Raw genomic sequence first — 16,823 nt, forward strand, 5'->3', positions numbered from 1 at the left:
CATATCATACAGATAACCCAATTATTTATGGCAGTGTATTCAAAGATGACCTCCACATAGCTTTCCTGAAATCTACTCTTGCTGCTGGAGCTGTTAAGTTGCTTTAGTCATGTCCAACTCTGTGCGACACCATAGATGGCAGCCCACCAGGCTCCCCTGTCCCTGGGATTCTCCAGGCAAGAACACTGGAGTGGGTTGCCATTCCTTCTCCAATGCATGAAAGTGAAAAGTGAAAGCGAAGTCGCTCAGTCACGTCCGACTCTTCATGACCCCATGGACTGCAGCCTACCAGGCTCTGCCGTCCATAGGATTTTCCAGGCAAGAGTACTGGAGTGGGGTGCCATTGCCTTCTCTGGGAAATCTATTCTTACAACTTTCAAATTCCCTTTTATGAAAGTCTTAAGAAAAAAGTTTATAAAGAACACCTTGAAAAGTTTTTGTTTGTAGGGTTAAAAAAAATTAGTAACTTTCTGTGTCAATGTTATGATTTTTGTGTGCGTGTGTTTTAATGAAAAATAAGTCTTCTCCATAGAGTTATTTCAAACCCTATTCCATGACTAAATCTAATATGAGAGGAGTTGCTTTACATATAAATAAAATAAAATTGGCAAGATATCAACCCAGATTGAAGTAAGAGTCTAACCTGCAGGTTGTTCAGAGGCTCCATCTTCATGACAGGGCCCAAGGTGTTGAGGGGCAGGGAGACATCGATGCTCTGGTTTGGCATCAGTGGTGTATGGATGGCCAGAGGAGTGCTGGGGATGACACCAAAGCTAGAAGAGAGGGTGAAGAAGTCCTAGAGGTTATCAGGAGGCAGGATTTAGACACATCTTAAGGTTTCCATGGCTTTTTATACAAGGAAACCACATAACCTCTGTTTTCCATGAAATAGATTAGAGGAAGGAGAAAACATTCAGCAGCAGAGAACTGGTTAGCTAATGCCCTGATTCTAAAGTTTTGTTTATCATGCCACTAGAGGGGCAGATTTGATAAACATCTTTTTTTATACATCTGTCTTTAGATAATCCTTGGGAGAATACCCACCCTGCAAAGTACACTACTACTATTTCACTAGCTTGATAGCCTGCCCAGTCAGCCCAGAGGATGATTTACGGTAACTCACTTTCTTTTTTCTTTGTTTACTTACATAGGATACAATCATTGGGAAAAAGCCACTCTAAGTAAAGCAGAATTGACTGGTTTAAACATTCAAAACAGTACTCCAAAGGACGAAGGACACGCTGCAGACTCACACCTGGCCACTTTCTTAGCCTAAGGCAGGAAGTGAATATCCACTACAGTTAGACTTCTCACAGAAGCCTGCATGATAATAATATACAATAGTAAAGAGCCAGGAAAAGCCTGAGTTAGAAGTCACATAAAAACAAAAATGTATGAAGGAAGACCGAAAGGGAAAAGTTGGGCCACAGGTATAACAAATGAACAACTTAATGATACAAATTTACATTGAACTTATGCTCTAATTAGCCTCAGGAAGAAAGATGAGATTATAATGTAAAGCAACTAGAGTTTTTTAAGCAGTATCAATTTCAGAACAGCAGGAGAAACATTTTCCTTTTCCTAGATAAACTATACTTTAGAGTCCCAAATGTAATAAATGATTTTGAGTAGACACATCAAATCATTTTGGTATTAACATTTATAGGTCAAAAACTATTCTGCCCTTTTGATCTTGATCTCATGATTGATCTATGTGGAACACCATAGTGAATCTTTAAAAAAAGCTACCAGAACTAGTAAGTAAGTTTATTGAAGTTGCAAGATACAAGTTCAATATACAAAAAATCAACTGTATTTCTATAAACTAGCAACCAAAAGTTAAAACATGCTACTTACTGTAAACATCAAAACTACGAAACACTTAAATACAACATAAGATGTGTAAGATCTATACATGAAAAATTATAAAATACTGTAGAAGGAAGTTAAAGATGTCTTACATAAATGGAGAGATACGCTATGCTGATAGATTGGAAGACTCAGTATTGTTTGTTGTCAGTTCTTCCCCAAACTGATCTACATATTCTCTATACCTTCCATCAAAATCCAAGCAGAAAAAAGACCTAGAATTGCCCAAAACAATTTTTGAAAAAGAACATAGTTGGAGGGTTTATACTATATGACTTCAAGATTTACTACAGCAAGACTTTGCTTTGACTCTTACTTTACACCATACTGGGCTTCCCAGGTGGCGCTAATGGTAAAGAATCCACCTGCCAATTCAAGAGATGAGGATTTCCGGATCCCCTGAAGGAGAGCATGGCAACCTACTCCAGTACTCTTGCCTAGAAAATTCCACAGACAGAGAAGCCTGGTGGGCTACAATCCATGGGGCCATGAAGAGTCGGACACAACTGGACACTGCACATTACACCATATTATCACACCAAAATTATCTCAAAATGAATTATAAAGGTAAACATAAGAGCTTTATTGACTGCCATTTCCATTAAAATTTTTTAATTGTATTAATAACTGTAGGTCAGGTAAAGATTTGATAAACAGAACACAAAAAGCAAAAGACTAAAAAAGGAAAAAATTGTAAAATAAACTGTTTAAACAAAAAACCTGTTCCTTGAAAAACACTAAGAGAGTAAAAGTAAGCTACAGACTGGGGGAAGATATTTCCAAGGCATATCTGAAAAGTACTTATAGCTAGAAAATATAAAAAACTTTACTACTTGATAATAGGACAAATAATTTTTTTTAAAAAAGAAAAAGGAATGATCTGAGAAGATACTTCACCAAAGAAGATATAAGATTAGTCAACAAGATTATGAAAAAAATGCTCAGTATTGTTAGTAGAGAGATATTACTAGCCATCTACAAGGATGGCTAGCACTGGTGAGAACATGGGAGTCGGAACATCCACACTTACCACATGACCCAGCAATACCACTGCTAGGTATTTACCCAGAAAAAATGAAAATACAGTTCCACACAAAGACTTGTACATGAATATTCATAGGTGCTTTAGCCATTAAAGATAAAACTGGAAACAATCCCTACTTCTACCAACTGGTGAAAGGGTAAACAAATCGTGCTACAAGCATCACTGGATACTACTCAACAATAAACAGACTAGTGAAACACCTCAAGTATTATGCTAAGTGAAAGAAATCTAATGCAAAAGACTCCACACTATGTCATTTCATTTACAAAACATAGAAAAGGTATGATTATACTGGCAAAGACAGAGCTACAAAGAACACGAGAAGAGATATCATAGTAAAAACAGTAACAGACACAGAGAATAAAATTTAAAAAAGCAAATAAAACAGAAATGAAGAAAAAGATCACCACTACTCATGAAACACTCCAGTCAGAAGATCAAGTCTAAATCTAATTAGGCCTGTAGACCAATTTACATATAATCAGCAAAATCTAGACTGTGGGAAACTCTACAGATAAAACATCTAATTTCTTCTACAAATAAATTTCAAGGGAGAGAGAGGAGGAGGTTAAAAGGAAGAGAGAGGAGGTTAAAAGAGATTTAAGACACATATCAATTAATTAGTATATATGGAGACCAATGGGATCCTGTTCAGATAAAACAAGCTGTACAACACTAGAGAACTGCAATAATCTGCTAATGATGTTAAAGAGCTTAACAATATTAATGATATTAAAGAACTAGATAATATTGAAGAATTTTTGAGTTTAATAATGGTGCTGTGGTTATGGGTTAAAAAAAGGTCATGAGATACATATTCCAATATTTACAGATAAGAAAATATTAGGGAGAAAAATAGTACATATAACAGACAAAGTCAATAAATACATAATTCTCCAAAGAAGAAAATATAAACAATGGAACACTACAAAAGGTTAAACACATAAACCCTGAAAACCTCCCACAGATACAGGACTTCAAGGTACACACTGAAAGGGCACACCTTATTCCAGGAAAAACTGACTAACATTGATCAACACAGGGAGTATCCTAGAAAAATTACTGGACTTCAAAACTTTGGACAGTCAAACAAAATGATCAAATTACTTATACATACAGGGAAAAACCATGCTGGCAATGAACTTTTCCTCAGGAATATTAAATGACAAACAACTCTGAAGTAAAACAAAGATCTTGAGTCAAGAATTTTCAAGCATGTAAGTCATGATTTTGACTATGTAAGAATCCAAGGATTGCTGAGGCCTTGTTGAGGAACCTACTAGAAGACATACAAGAAATGATCATGGAAATGTCAATAAAAGGACTGGCAGCAAGCACAAACTGAAGGAGAAACAAAGATGAGGATAAAAGTGAAAGAATAAAATGTAGAAATGACAAAATGACAACTGACCAAAATGAAAGGAAAAGGAGACAAGCAGGTGGAAAGGAGAATAAGCTCTCAGCTATCGTAACTCTCTTCCCTATTACGGCAGAGAGTTCACTGCTAAAAGCCAACTGCCTGCCTGCATGTGATTATTCAGTTAACAGGTAGACTATCTTCCATATTCTTTAGAGCAGCCAAAGTCCATTCATTTTTCTCACCAAAATGTGGGCTCTAGACACACACTGAAAGGGCACACCTTATTCCAAGAAAAACTGACTAACATTGGTCAACACTGGGAATACCCTAGAAAAATCACTGGACTTGGACAGTCAAACAAAAGTTTATATAGTCCATGGAATTCTTGAGGCCAGAATACTGGAGTGGGTAGCCTTTCCCTTCTCCAGGGATCAAACCCAGGTTTCCCGCATTGCAGGAGGATTATTTACCAGCTGAGCCACCAGGGAAGCCCAAGTTACAAACATTGGGCACATATTTAAGACATGCTTTAGTACCTAGAAATGTCTGGCACTCAGATGCAAAACAATTATTATTAACTGCATAAATGGATTTCAACTAAAAGCATTTTTTTTTTGGTAAACTGTGTTAATAAAGACATACTAGTTCTAGAATCCTTTACGGCAGTTAAGTCAGTCCTGGTTTCCTTACTCCACAGGGACCACCTTCCCGGCAGAGCTCCCTAGGGCCTCCAGAGTTACAGCTGGCCACTGAAGAGATACACAAGAGCCTTTGCTCAGTCTACACTGAGCATCTGCCAACACAAGAGTTGTTACCCACTGCTAAATGGAACACTCACTTGCTAGACACAAAGTACACTGCTGGTCTCAGGATTAAGCTGGGGAACTCAGATTTCTTACCTATTCTTGTTAAACTGAATTGCAAAGTCTGTCATGTGCTGCAGAGCTTTGTTGGTGAAGTTCATTTCCATATAGATGTGCCCTTGGCGGTGAGTAAATGTTCCTGAAATCTCCAGGCCTTTAGCCTTTACTGCAGGCAGCCAGACCTAAAATACAGCATAAAGCCCAATGAAATCAGGCAGGACTCATCTCACTGCTGTTTTTGAATAAATAAGGATGAAATTAAGATTTCACTTCGTTAGGCAGTTAAGGTGCTGAAATAAGCTTCATTTACAGGAGTTTCCCCTTCGTCTTCTGAATTTCCTTTTGAGCATGACATCAAGAGCGGCTGAGACTAGAAAGATATCAACGACACTAACCTAAATCAAAACTCTAAAAAGGTGCCCTAAGATGCATGAAAACCAAGTCTGAGCAATGGCACTCTAGAATCCACATGCAATTCCAGTGGAAAGGAGAGCAGAAGGAATACGAAGCAAAATGTTATGTCTTCCCCTCTCTGAACTGATATACAGTTCAAAGCACTAGATTGATTTCAGTGCTGATAAGCAAGGCAATATATCTAAACTGGAGAACAAAATGTGAACACTTAACATTTCCAATTTTAAGTCTAATTATAAAAATGGTTAATAAGGGTGCTATGGTGCTTTTTATTGCTAGGTTTGAGGCCACCATTCATCTTCCTCGTAAATTCTCTAGAACAAGGGCCCCAACCTTGAACTTATTATCAGTGGGAGTAATGCAAATGTTAAACATGAAATAATTCAGGTCCTGTCCACTAAGAAAGTGTTGTGTTACTTACAGCCTTAGGAGCCACATATCCACCAGGTGCCATGCCTATCCCCGTGGAGAGTTCAAACAGGTCATTCAGACCACTGCTGACCACAGCAGGAGTAGGGGAGGGAGCAAAGGTTGCAGGCACTGATGATGGGATGAAGGACTGTCCCACCTGCAGGGAATGAAAGGGAAGGGGAGCAGGGAGATCAGGAAGAACAGATTAATCGTCCTTAAAATGTTGCTATCTATTTTAATACTTACTGGTAAATAAATAAGAACACACCATAATTACAATATTCTTAGGAGTTTAATTCATATATTCTTTGTCCTTTAAATCATCATGGTTATTTTTTCATCATTGAAAAGATACACACACTCTTTAGACGTTCTATTAAGAGAGTAATCAGCAGGATCAGGAACACAGTAACCCAAGGCTTTTTCTATTTGTTTCCAATTTTAGCTTCCATGATTCTGTGCAAAAGGCCTATAGTATCCCCAGGAAACTCTCCTGGGGGAGACGGATACTCATACTCCCCAATTCTTTTACGAGGAGAGTCTCAACTTGGAGTCCAGCTGTCTCTCAAGCTCTTTCTAGATGACAGAAAAGAATAAGGGTATTCTCTCATCAAGACGGGAGGTTCCATTTCCTCTGGCTCTTTACCATCAGGAAGACAAAGAACTCTGTAGACACCAGAGCGCCAATCCCTAAAGACACCCCTACAGCACATGTGGTGTATGGTTCCAAAGATTCCAAGTAACCCTATACTACTATCTACTCTTCTTAACACTGCTATAGAGGTTCTGGTGTACAGGGCTAGACAGCAGCGGTGGCTGGTCTGAGAAGGTGCGCATAGGAAAGGCATCAAACGGGGGCAGCGCATCCCATGGTGAAAAAAACCGATGGCACTTACTGCCGGACTTCCTCCAATGCCCCCGCCAAGGTCACTGCCAAGCTGAAAGAGAGAAGGAGAGAGAGGAGAGAAAGGTAGAGTTCATTTAGCTAAGTACTAGATGCCCATACAGAATGTGCAAATTGCTCTACCAAGTTTGCGGGGAACACATGCTATTCAAGTTGACTCCCAAAGTCTAAAGAAATTCTAGATTACAAAGAAATACATCCTAGGGGAACTAAGTAGGGGACATGACGATGTGCGGAAGTTGTGAGAAAACTTGGAAAGAAGATGGAGCTGGGACACCTCAGGGATGTTTCAGATCCAATCTTTCCACTGGGGTACACAGACACAAACCCAAACAGCATTTAAAGAATTCACATATTCCAAGAAGCTCTATCTCCAGGTAGTAATGTTTTGGATATGTCTTATTTTTTAAAAGGAAATTTGAGGGGGAAAAAAGAAAATAATGAAAATGTGCTTTGAACTACAAAACTTGCTGCCTCACTGAGAAAGTGGGAGCCAAACCAGTAGTGAACTGCAATTTCAAGCTCCAAAAATTACAGCTGGAACCAGAGGGATCTTCAGTTTAGAAACTCTGCTAAGAAAGCAAACAGCTGGGTTAGGAGGATAGCCTACGTGGGGAGGAAGTGGGAAGGCTTGCCATTTTTCAACTCTCTCTCACAGCCAGTACAATTAAGGAGAAATGCTGTGATTTCTCTGAAGTAGATTATTTAAAAGGATTAGCTACTAAAGAATTAGATTAACGTAATTAGCTTGGTGACAGGAAAATAATTCCACATGGTCTTAGCTCTGCCCCACCGCCCCCCCAACGCCACCAGGGCTCTGATATAATTCACCCTGAATTTCAGGACAAAAGTATTTAAAAGAACTGAAGCTGAAAACAGCTAGCGTGAAGAAACATAAAACACACATATACGAAACTAATGGTGCTGTTGAAAAGGCCAACGCCACTTTTTTTGTGTTACAATTTCACACTGCTGCTTCCCTAGTTCTCACTGTGTATCTAAAATTCATCTCTGAATCACCAAATGCCTTGTCTGCTTTACAAAACAGTTTCCTTTATTATCATTTAGTGATAGAAACTTGGAGAGCTCGATGCTATGGATGTGTTAAAAAAAAAAAACTGTACTATCTTCAGGATTTGAGACAGAGGATTCATTATCTTCTCAGTGAACAGATACATAAAACTGAGTTGTCAAATCTCAAAAATAATAGATATATTGAAAAATAATGGGACTTATGACATTCTGTTTCCATCACAGCAGGGAAAAAAGTAAAAAAAAACCCACCCAGGCAGGTGCTGCCTAACTGGCACAAGTAAGCTTGCTCTGCACTAAGCTACAGAGCACTCCAAACCTCAGAGTCAACACTCCCAAAATTTGGTTTCTGAAGACTATGTAATGGTTGGACCTGGGAGGAGAAATCACAGGCACAGACAGATGAAAAGGTCATCACAACCAAGACTCTGAGTAACTGGAAACATGGTGGCAAACCGAAAGGGCATTACACATCTGCCTTCTCCCTGTTCCTGGAAGAGCCCACATCCAGAGGACAAGCGCCCTTTTATTCAAACACACACTTACATAACGTTTGTTAGGGCAAAGGTACAATGGGGAATGTAAAGATGCCAGGTGATGGGGGGAATACACAGACGAACCAGATCTAGGCTTTGCAAACTAGCAGAAAAATAAAACACGAATGCAAAACCATACAGAACATGCTAACACAAAAAAAGCAAAGTTCTAGAGAGAAGAGCCTCCTTTTGGCTGAAGGATAATGAAAAGATGTTTGTGAAACTACAGAAAGCAAAAATGGGAGAGGTTATTTCTCAGAATGTACAAAGGTTAAAAAAGTAGGAATAAAAGCATGATCAAGAAGGAAGAGCAGTCTAAGCAGACTGGAGCACAGGGCAGATGGGTGTAAAAAGAAAAGACAGAAGCCACGGAAAACAAATTCTGCAAAAGCAAGCTGCTTATGGGAGGTCTTTAGTTTTCAATTTCTCCTTATGAAACTTGGAGGTTTCTTAGAGTAAGATTCAAACTTTCTAAGAGTATTAATAACTATCTCAATTTTGTTCTAATAACTATGGCTTTCAACCTTAAAAACAAAGTGGAATCAACCACCTTTGTGTGTATAGTGTGGGGAGTTGTTGTTCAGCTGCTAAGTCATGTCTGATTCTTTGTGATCCCATGGGCTGCAGTACATCGGGGTAAGCGGACTTTTAAAACCACTGATGCCCGAGTCTCAGTTCTGGTCATAGTGATTTAATTGTTCTGAGGTAAAGCCTGGGCATCAGAATTTTAAAAAGTTGCCCTAGTGATTCCAATGTACAGACAAGGTTGAAAACCACTGCCTTAGAGAATTAACTATTATCTGGAGTCAGACAAGAGTTATCAGTTTAGAAATTACTTTGGGGCTATCTCCTAAATTGAAAAGGAAGCTAGAACTTGAGCAGAAAGAAAAGCCCTTTCTAAGGAAGGCAATGATGCAGAATGTCTCCTTTGTCCCAGTGCTGGTTTTGATCTGGTTTTATGACTTTCTGATGGGCTTACACATTCTCCCCACAGCCATTATCCTCCCTTCTGGGCTATCTCACAACTCAGGTTTGAAAGAGATGGAATTCTTTATGGACCTAGTTGGGACTTGATGGCAAGAAAAAAACACACTGGAAGAGAAACAGCAATAGTATCAAAGATGCTAAATTCAATAAAAGGTATTGAGAAAAGGCACTCACTAGCGGTGTTCTTTCCAAAGGGAAAAAAGCCCATTTATAGCCCTTACTTTCTTAGATTTCATTATTATATTTGAGCATTATATGAGTATTATCTTAGCTGGACAGGATCTAAATGTACTCTCCCCCACCCCCCATGCTGCTTGTCAATTTTATTCAAAACCATGTAAGAAAAACTGAAAAGCAATTCTGACACTCTCCATGTATGTTCAGCTGATCAGATACACCTGAGCTGCAACCCAGACTCAAGATCTCTGATCTTACAGAGAGAGAATGCAAGGGGTATTAGAGACACATAGCCAGAAATAAAAAGGTTCACCTAACTGGGCTATGTCCAGAGAGCACAAGTAAAGGACAATTTCAGAATGCTTTCTAACTAGCACAACTATGGCTTATTCAGACTTCCTTTGGCAGCCTTGCTTTTCAGTGAAAACTTTCTGAGAGGCTGTCATCTTCCTCTGAAAATATGACACAGGGGACAGCACAGGGACAGACAAGAGTAACAGGAGCTGTCAGCAAGGACAGGAGCGAGGGCCTCTCCCATCCACAGTGACAGGCAGGTTGAGGCAGGTATTAGTTGGGGGGTGGGCAGGGAGGCTAGAAGTCCGAACTAAACAAAGCAATGTTGTTGTCATGTTAGCCTGAACCAGCCACTAATGTTTCAGTTCAGTTGCTGGTATTACCCCGAGTCAGATGAGATTCATCTGTTTGGTAATACTTTCTAATCAGGTCAGGTACAAAATCAATCAAACTGCACTTGTAAAAATTTAGTGATATCTGTTATCCACTGAGCTAGGCGAGGTGAGTGAAAAGTAAGCTATGACTTTAATCTCAAATGCTGTATATGTTTTAAGTGGTCTTTAGGAGCTCTTTCTTTCCCATTATTCCCAGGATTGCCTTAATGAGGCTGCTATTTTCTCCATGAAGGAAGTAATGTCAACTTGCTTCCTTGGTGAATCAGGCAGTTAAGAATTTGCCTGCAGTGAAGGAGGCCCAGGTTTGATCCCTGGTTCGGGAAGATCCCCCGGAGAAGGGAATGGCTACCCACTCGTGTTCTTGCCTGGAGGATTCCATGGACAGAGGATTCCATGGACAGAGGAGCCTGGCGAGCTACAGTCTACAGGGTTGCAAAGAATCGAACATGACTGAGCAACTAACATTTTTTTATAGACCAACTAAATCAGTATACAGGAAGATGAAGAAAGGAGGGGTGATAATTTCAAGAAAAGAATATTTTAAATGGTGCAAATTAAACAGAATTTTCCTAAAGGTCTGTAGTTGATACCCACGTCTAAAATTCCTGCTAGTGGTAAAGCTTCCCCAGCCTCTAATCTAAATCACATTAAATGGCACATTAACAGTAACACTGACATTGGCTACTGCCAAAGAGTGGGGTGCTTCAGCATGTCTGAATTAGTGCTGAAACAGCTCAGTTCATGTTGAACTACATAATAATGTATTGCTTCACTGTTCATTCAGCAATTGGAGGCAAAGCAGTGATTTCATGGTGACTTATTTTAATTTATGGGCTAAAGAGATTTCAGCATGGATACATGAGTTCTGTTGCAGAACCTGGTTGAGTCAAAAGTTTGAGAGCTGAGTTTGCATACCAAAAGGAAATTCCTTCATCCAATGGCAACATGCTTTAATAGCAGAAGTACAAGAAAAGAATTCAAGACTGAGGTTCTGTAGGGCAACAAGTCTGTCAGACTCTAAGAAAAGGATAAGTCTTGACATGGCCACCAAGTAGACTGAAAATAAAACAAAACACAAAACCCCATAAATGTTCACAAAGACTGACCTGGGTTAGCCCCCTTGACAAGGTGCATCTGACCAGTCTAAAGTATACCTGTCTGCTTCTGAAACTATGGAGCTGTCTGAGAATCTGAAGACATTCTCTTAATTAGAGGTAGAGATCTTAAGCTCACACATTTCTTTGCTCCTTTCTGGAATTATTACCTCTTATGTGACACTATCCAGAACTAATTTAATTGAAGAGAGTCTAAGAAATGTTTCAGGGCAGATAGTTTGCCAATAGCTCTGTTAGGCAGGAATCAAAATAGAATGATGTAAAAATAGTACACAATGATTCCCATCACAAACAAAACTTATACCAAAATCTTACTGGCATCAAAAATATCAATCTGTGTTTTTCCTATCAGTTTTAGATTTTAGTAGGCACACACTATCTCCGAGGTAAAGTGTGGTTTTCAGCTGCTAGGCTGCAAATTTTAATTTGATTTTTCACAAAGCTATTTAGAAAAGCACCGTAAAATATAACTAATTGAACCAGTGAAAATAATCTGTAACTGTGCCAAAGCTATTAGACAAACTCATGATGAGAACAGAACAGACTTGATGTGGAACAGCATAAAGGAGCTGAGATTATACAAAATCATCAGAAGACTCCTTAACTTGAAGGAAAAAAAAAAAAGTCTTATATCAACAGAAAAAGAGGGTGATGTAATAGATTATCTTCTGAGATGGGACAGGGGACAGAATGTGAGAAGTTCCTAGAATGGCCATTACTGGTCTCTTAGGTCAGATGTAACTCAACGTTCAATGCAGTAAAAGTCCACAGGAGCAGCTCTGTGTCTGGTTTCATCTTTCTTTGCAGTAATTACCTGATTATATACTTGTTCACAACTATATTCCCGATACACAGAATAGAGCCTGACATAGAATAAGCACTCAAATATTTATTGAGTGACTGAATGTTTCACTAACCATATAAGCAGCACTATTATTTGTTGGGGAGATAATTTTGAAATCAATCACTTCACTGGTGAAAATTATCACAAAATGGATAGAAGGCTGACAAAATTGTTTCACTAACTGCCAAGAGCACCGTTATCTCCATCAACACTGCCAAAACATATGAATAGAACCAATTAAGGGGGAAAAAATGACCCCATCCCCTCTATTCCCAACCAAAGCCAAAGCTTTTTCTAGAATCTGAATGTATTGTCTGAGTGCTTTTGACTATCAGTTTTCATCACAAGAATGCCCCACACATCATTTTATTGCCTTGGAAGTACTTGCTTTATATCACAGCTCACCACCAAATAGCTGGGAACACAGGATTTTGTGGCTCTACTTGAAAGAGGGTAAGATTAAGCAATCTTAGTCCTTTTGCTGGAAGACAGATGCATAAATTTATCCAATCCCTCTTCTCATTAATGAATATTTTTATTGTCTTTCTCAAACTTTCAAGTGCCTCCTAGTGGTAAGCTAGCTCATTTTCACATTCAGTTCAGTTCAGTTCAGTTCAGTCGCTCAGTCATGTCCGACTCTGCGACCCCATGAATCGCAGCACGCCAGGCCTCCCTCTCCATCACCGACTCCCAGAGTTCACTCAGACTCACGTCCATTGAGTCACTGATACCATCCAGCCATCTCATCATCTGTCGTCCCCTTCTCCTCTTGCCCCCAATCCCTCCCAGCATCAGAGTCTTTTCCAATGAGTCAACTCTTCACATGAGGTGGCCAAAGTACTGGAGCTTCAGCTTTAGCATCATTCCTTCCAAAGAAATCCCAGGGCTGATCTCCTTCAGAATGGACTGGTTGGATCTCCTTGCAGTCCAAGGGACTCTCAAGAGTCTTCTCCAACACCACAGTTCAAACGCATCAGTTCTTCGGCGCTCAGCCTTCTTCACAGTCCAACTCTCACATCCATACATGACTACTGGAAAAACCATAGCCTTGACCAGATGCACCTTAGTCGGCAAAGTAATATCTTTGCTTTTGAATATTCACATAGAGGGCACCAAATCCCATGGATGGAGGAGCCTGGTGGGCTGCAGTCCATGGGGTTGCTAGGAGTCGGCCATGACTGAGCGACTTCACTTTCACAGACTGGAGAAGGAAATAGCAACCCACTCCAGTATTCTTGCCCGGAGAATCCCAGGGACGGGGCAGCCTGGTGGGCTCCCGTCTATGGGGTCGCACAGAGTTGGACACGACCGAAGTGACATAGCAGCAGCAGCAGCAGCAGGAAGCATATCATGGAAAGGCCTAGGGCAAGCAAGTCTTGTGTTTTATCTTAAAACATTCATACAATTTTACATTCTAGGCCTTAATATGGTGTGTTTATGTTGCTTGCCATAGAGTAAAACTTAACACTACAAGATGACGAACCAGGTTTATCCTGCAGCTTCAGATGCACCCTATGCTCGGCTGTTTACTCCAGAGATTGTGTACTCCAGTATGAGAAGATCAAAGTTAAGTGAGACTGGACTCTATTATGGAAGATGACAATAACAAACTGCAGAAACCATAGGACACTGAAGGTGTGTATAAACTTTAAAGTTTTCAAAAAGTCCTGGGTTCAAAATCCTGACTGAGACTTGCTAGCTATGCTTCCTTCAGTTATCTGTCAAATGAGACCCAATACCAATTACCCTGCAGACTTATTTTGAGGATTAGAAATTATAAAAGTTCTAGCACAGAGATCCGCACTCGGTATTTGGTAATTATTCCCCGAACTGCCTGAGGCCAGCCTTCACGAAACTTATGCACTGATAAAAGAGACAGTGGTTACAAAAAGCCACTTAAGAATTTACCAGGCAAAACTGGGCTACAATTTATAAAGCTCTCTCCACAACACTTCCAACTCTAAAACTTAAGTTCTTAAATCACAGTAAATCTTTTCCAGAGGAAGAGAGATGAAGATGTAGCATGGATTTCCCATGGGCTAAAGAAACCTCAAAATCATTACTATAATCGTGTATCAGTTAAAATATCTGAAAGGTAAACATCTGTAAGAAACAGGTAGGATGTTCTGAAAAACACACTGGAGTCTGGAAAAGGCAGTTTCTCCTCTCTCCTATTCTGTTCTAGCGGGGCACACTGCTAGCACATTTCTCTGGCAGGAAACCCTCTGTCAGCATAGAGAAAGGGGATTCTGGATGATGTTTCTTTTCCATTCTCGATATACAATAGCACCATTTTTCTAAACAGAGTAACACACAGCACCTTGGATGAAAAAAAGGCCATAGTTAAGCAAGGTCTTTGCTGACAGTCTGAAAATAATGGAAACAAATAATCAAGATTCAATTATCACTTCAGTGCTCCTTAGAGATATCACATTCACCAGCACATGTTGTATCTCTATAGAGTGTATGCAAGGCTTACACACATGGGTGCCAGGTCATCTCCCACACTACACCAAACCAGAAGGGTCTGCACTGTCAGAAAAGCCACACTACCCAGGATGAGCAGTTTCTTAGACTTGGTAGCTGGGACATCAAAAGACACCCATACAGCTTCTAAAACAAAGAAGCAAAAACCCCAACAACACTGAAATAGTATACTACACTGCTCTACACACAGAACAGATCACTCTCGTAAGTTTCGTTAACTGAAATTCACTGCACATCAAGCAGACAGTTAAGTTTATATTAACAGGAGGAAACTATGTTTTAAGCAAAAGAGAATATGCTAAAGGACAAGAAAAAACTAAGGAGGAAAGTGAAGAGTATATCAGAAATCCATTTTCATTTAAGTCCAGTGATACAGAAACATTTTTAAAAATCTGAAGCTCTGTATACATCAATGGTTTTCAAAGGTAAAGTGAAGTGAAAGTCGCTCATTGTGTCCGACTCTATGCAACCCCATTGACTATACAGTCCATGGAATTCTCCAGACCAGAATACTGGAGTGGGTAGCCTTTCCCTTCTCCAGAGGATCTTCCCAACCCAGGTACTGAACCCAGGTCTCCTGCACTGCAGGTGGATTCTTTTCCAGCTGAGCTACCAGGGAAACTCAACGGTTTTCAAAGACCTACCTCCAAAACAAACAAACAAACAAAACCCAAACAAAAACAGACCAAAGAACACCCAAGAAAACAAACCAAATAACAACAAAAAAAACACCATGTTAAGAATCACTTGGGAGGAATGGTGTGCACGTGTGTTTTTTTTTTTAATGTCACAGCTACATACCTACCTCACTCTGGTTTAAGAACAGTAGCTATTGTATGAGTCATTATTATTGATGGACGAAGGCTAGAGCCTTCAGGTAAGTTGTAATGAATAACAATAATGAATGAATGGATTGACAAGTATTTCCTGAATGACAGCTCTGGAAAAGCCACAATTCACTAAATCTCAAAATTCTGTAAGTGTGATAATGAAAGAGGGCAAATAAAATCTAATGGGAGGTTCACCAAGATATGAAAATGGAAGACCACTACTATCCTCTAGTGAATTTCAAGTTTTAAGACAGAGGAACAGAAAATGGATAGATAATCTAAAATACAAGACAACTTTCAGTCTCCAATTATGGACCATGAGCAAGGGTTAAAGAACCCTAAATCTAAACAGGTCAAATTCAACCTCTGGCCAATTTCTGATAGGCTGGATCACCTAACAGCAAATCACAGTAAGAAAATGTCCTAGAGTTGGGGGTAAGGGGTGAGGTGGGGAGGGACAGAACAAAGGTAAATTCAGAGAGGACTGTTCTGTAGGAGGTGCCAAGATTCACCAGAATATAATTCTGTGGAAATCACTGTCTTGGCTTAAAGACCAATTTTTTAACTCTCTACCTAACTTCATCTGGAACTTCACTTGGCCCAATACTCTCAGTCTTGGCTGCAAAATTAAAATAACCTGGATATTACAAAAAAAAAAAATCATTGAAGAGAAGTGGACAACAGAGGATGAGATGGTTGGATGGTATCACTGACTCAAGGGACATGAGTTTGAGCAAGTTCTGGGAGATGCTCAAGGACAGGGAAGCCTGGTGTGCTACAGTCCATGGGGTCGCAAAAGAGACAAGACTGAGCGACTAAACAACAATAGGGTCCTATCTCTCAGAAATTCTGTTTAATTGTTCTAGAGCTAGGTACAAACACTCCCAGTATATGTATTTTTTAAATACCAATTATGCAGCTAGAGTTGAGACCACAAAGCTTGGAATAAAAGGTAAGTAGCTGCCACGCTTCATTAGCAGCACAGCACTGACCTCTATGGGTAAGGTTCTGTTAGAAACCAATGATAAAAGCAAGCAGAAACTTTTCGGAGAGGCTTTCTGAGATGAAAACTGATGACGTAACCTGAGTGCTGCTTGCCAGACAACCACGTATTAATAATTCTGATCCAGGCTACATTTTAAATGGGGACCTGGGTCAAATTCTACCATACCCAGCAACATTCTTCTTCTTAGAGAATAAAAGACAGACTTTTAACAAAATAAAGAGTTTCATGCCCTCCCTCAATGTGAGGCAGAGTAG

At 39.7% G+C, this 16,823-nt stretch overlaps 1 protein-coding gene across 4 annotated transcripts in view; it reads right to left on the reverse strand.

The window, feature by feature from the left end:
- Window positions 1-16,823, reverse strand: part of AP2B1 (adaptor related protein complex 2 beta 1 subunit) — a 113,152-nt gene that overhangs the window by 35,502 nt on the left and 60,827 nt on the right. For 3 of the 4 annotated variants that reach the window (XM_018064221.1, XM_013971907.2, XM_018064222.1), the window contains exons 15-18: window positions 6,859-6,900; window positions 5,973-6,119; window positions 5,174-5,319; window positions 644-773 (exon numbers count right to left, since the gene is read on the reverse strand). In XM_018064221.1, coding sequence (XP_017919710.1) covers window positions 644-773; window positions 5,174-5,319; window positions 5,973-6,119; window positions 6,859-6,900 — 465 coding nt within the window. The remainder of the gene's footprint in view (window positions 1-643; window positions 774-5,173; window positions 5,320-5,972; window positions 6,120-6,858; window positions 6,901-16,823) is intronic. The other variant, XM_018064223.1, reaches the window with a different exon arrangement.

This window comes from Capra hircus, chromosome 19 (genome assembly GCF_001704415.2).
Source record: "Capra hircus breed San Clemente chromosome 19, ASM170441v1, whole genome shotgun sequence".
Classification (NCBI taxonomy): Eukaryota; Metazoa; Chordata; class Mammalia; order Artiodactyla; family Bovidae; genus Capra; species Capra hircus.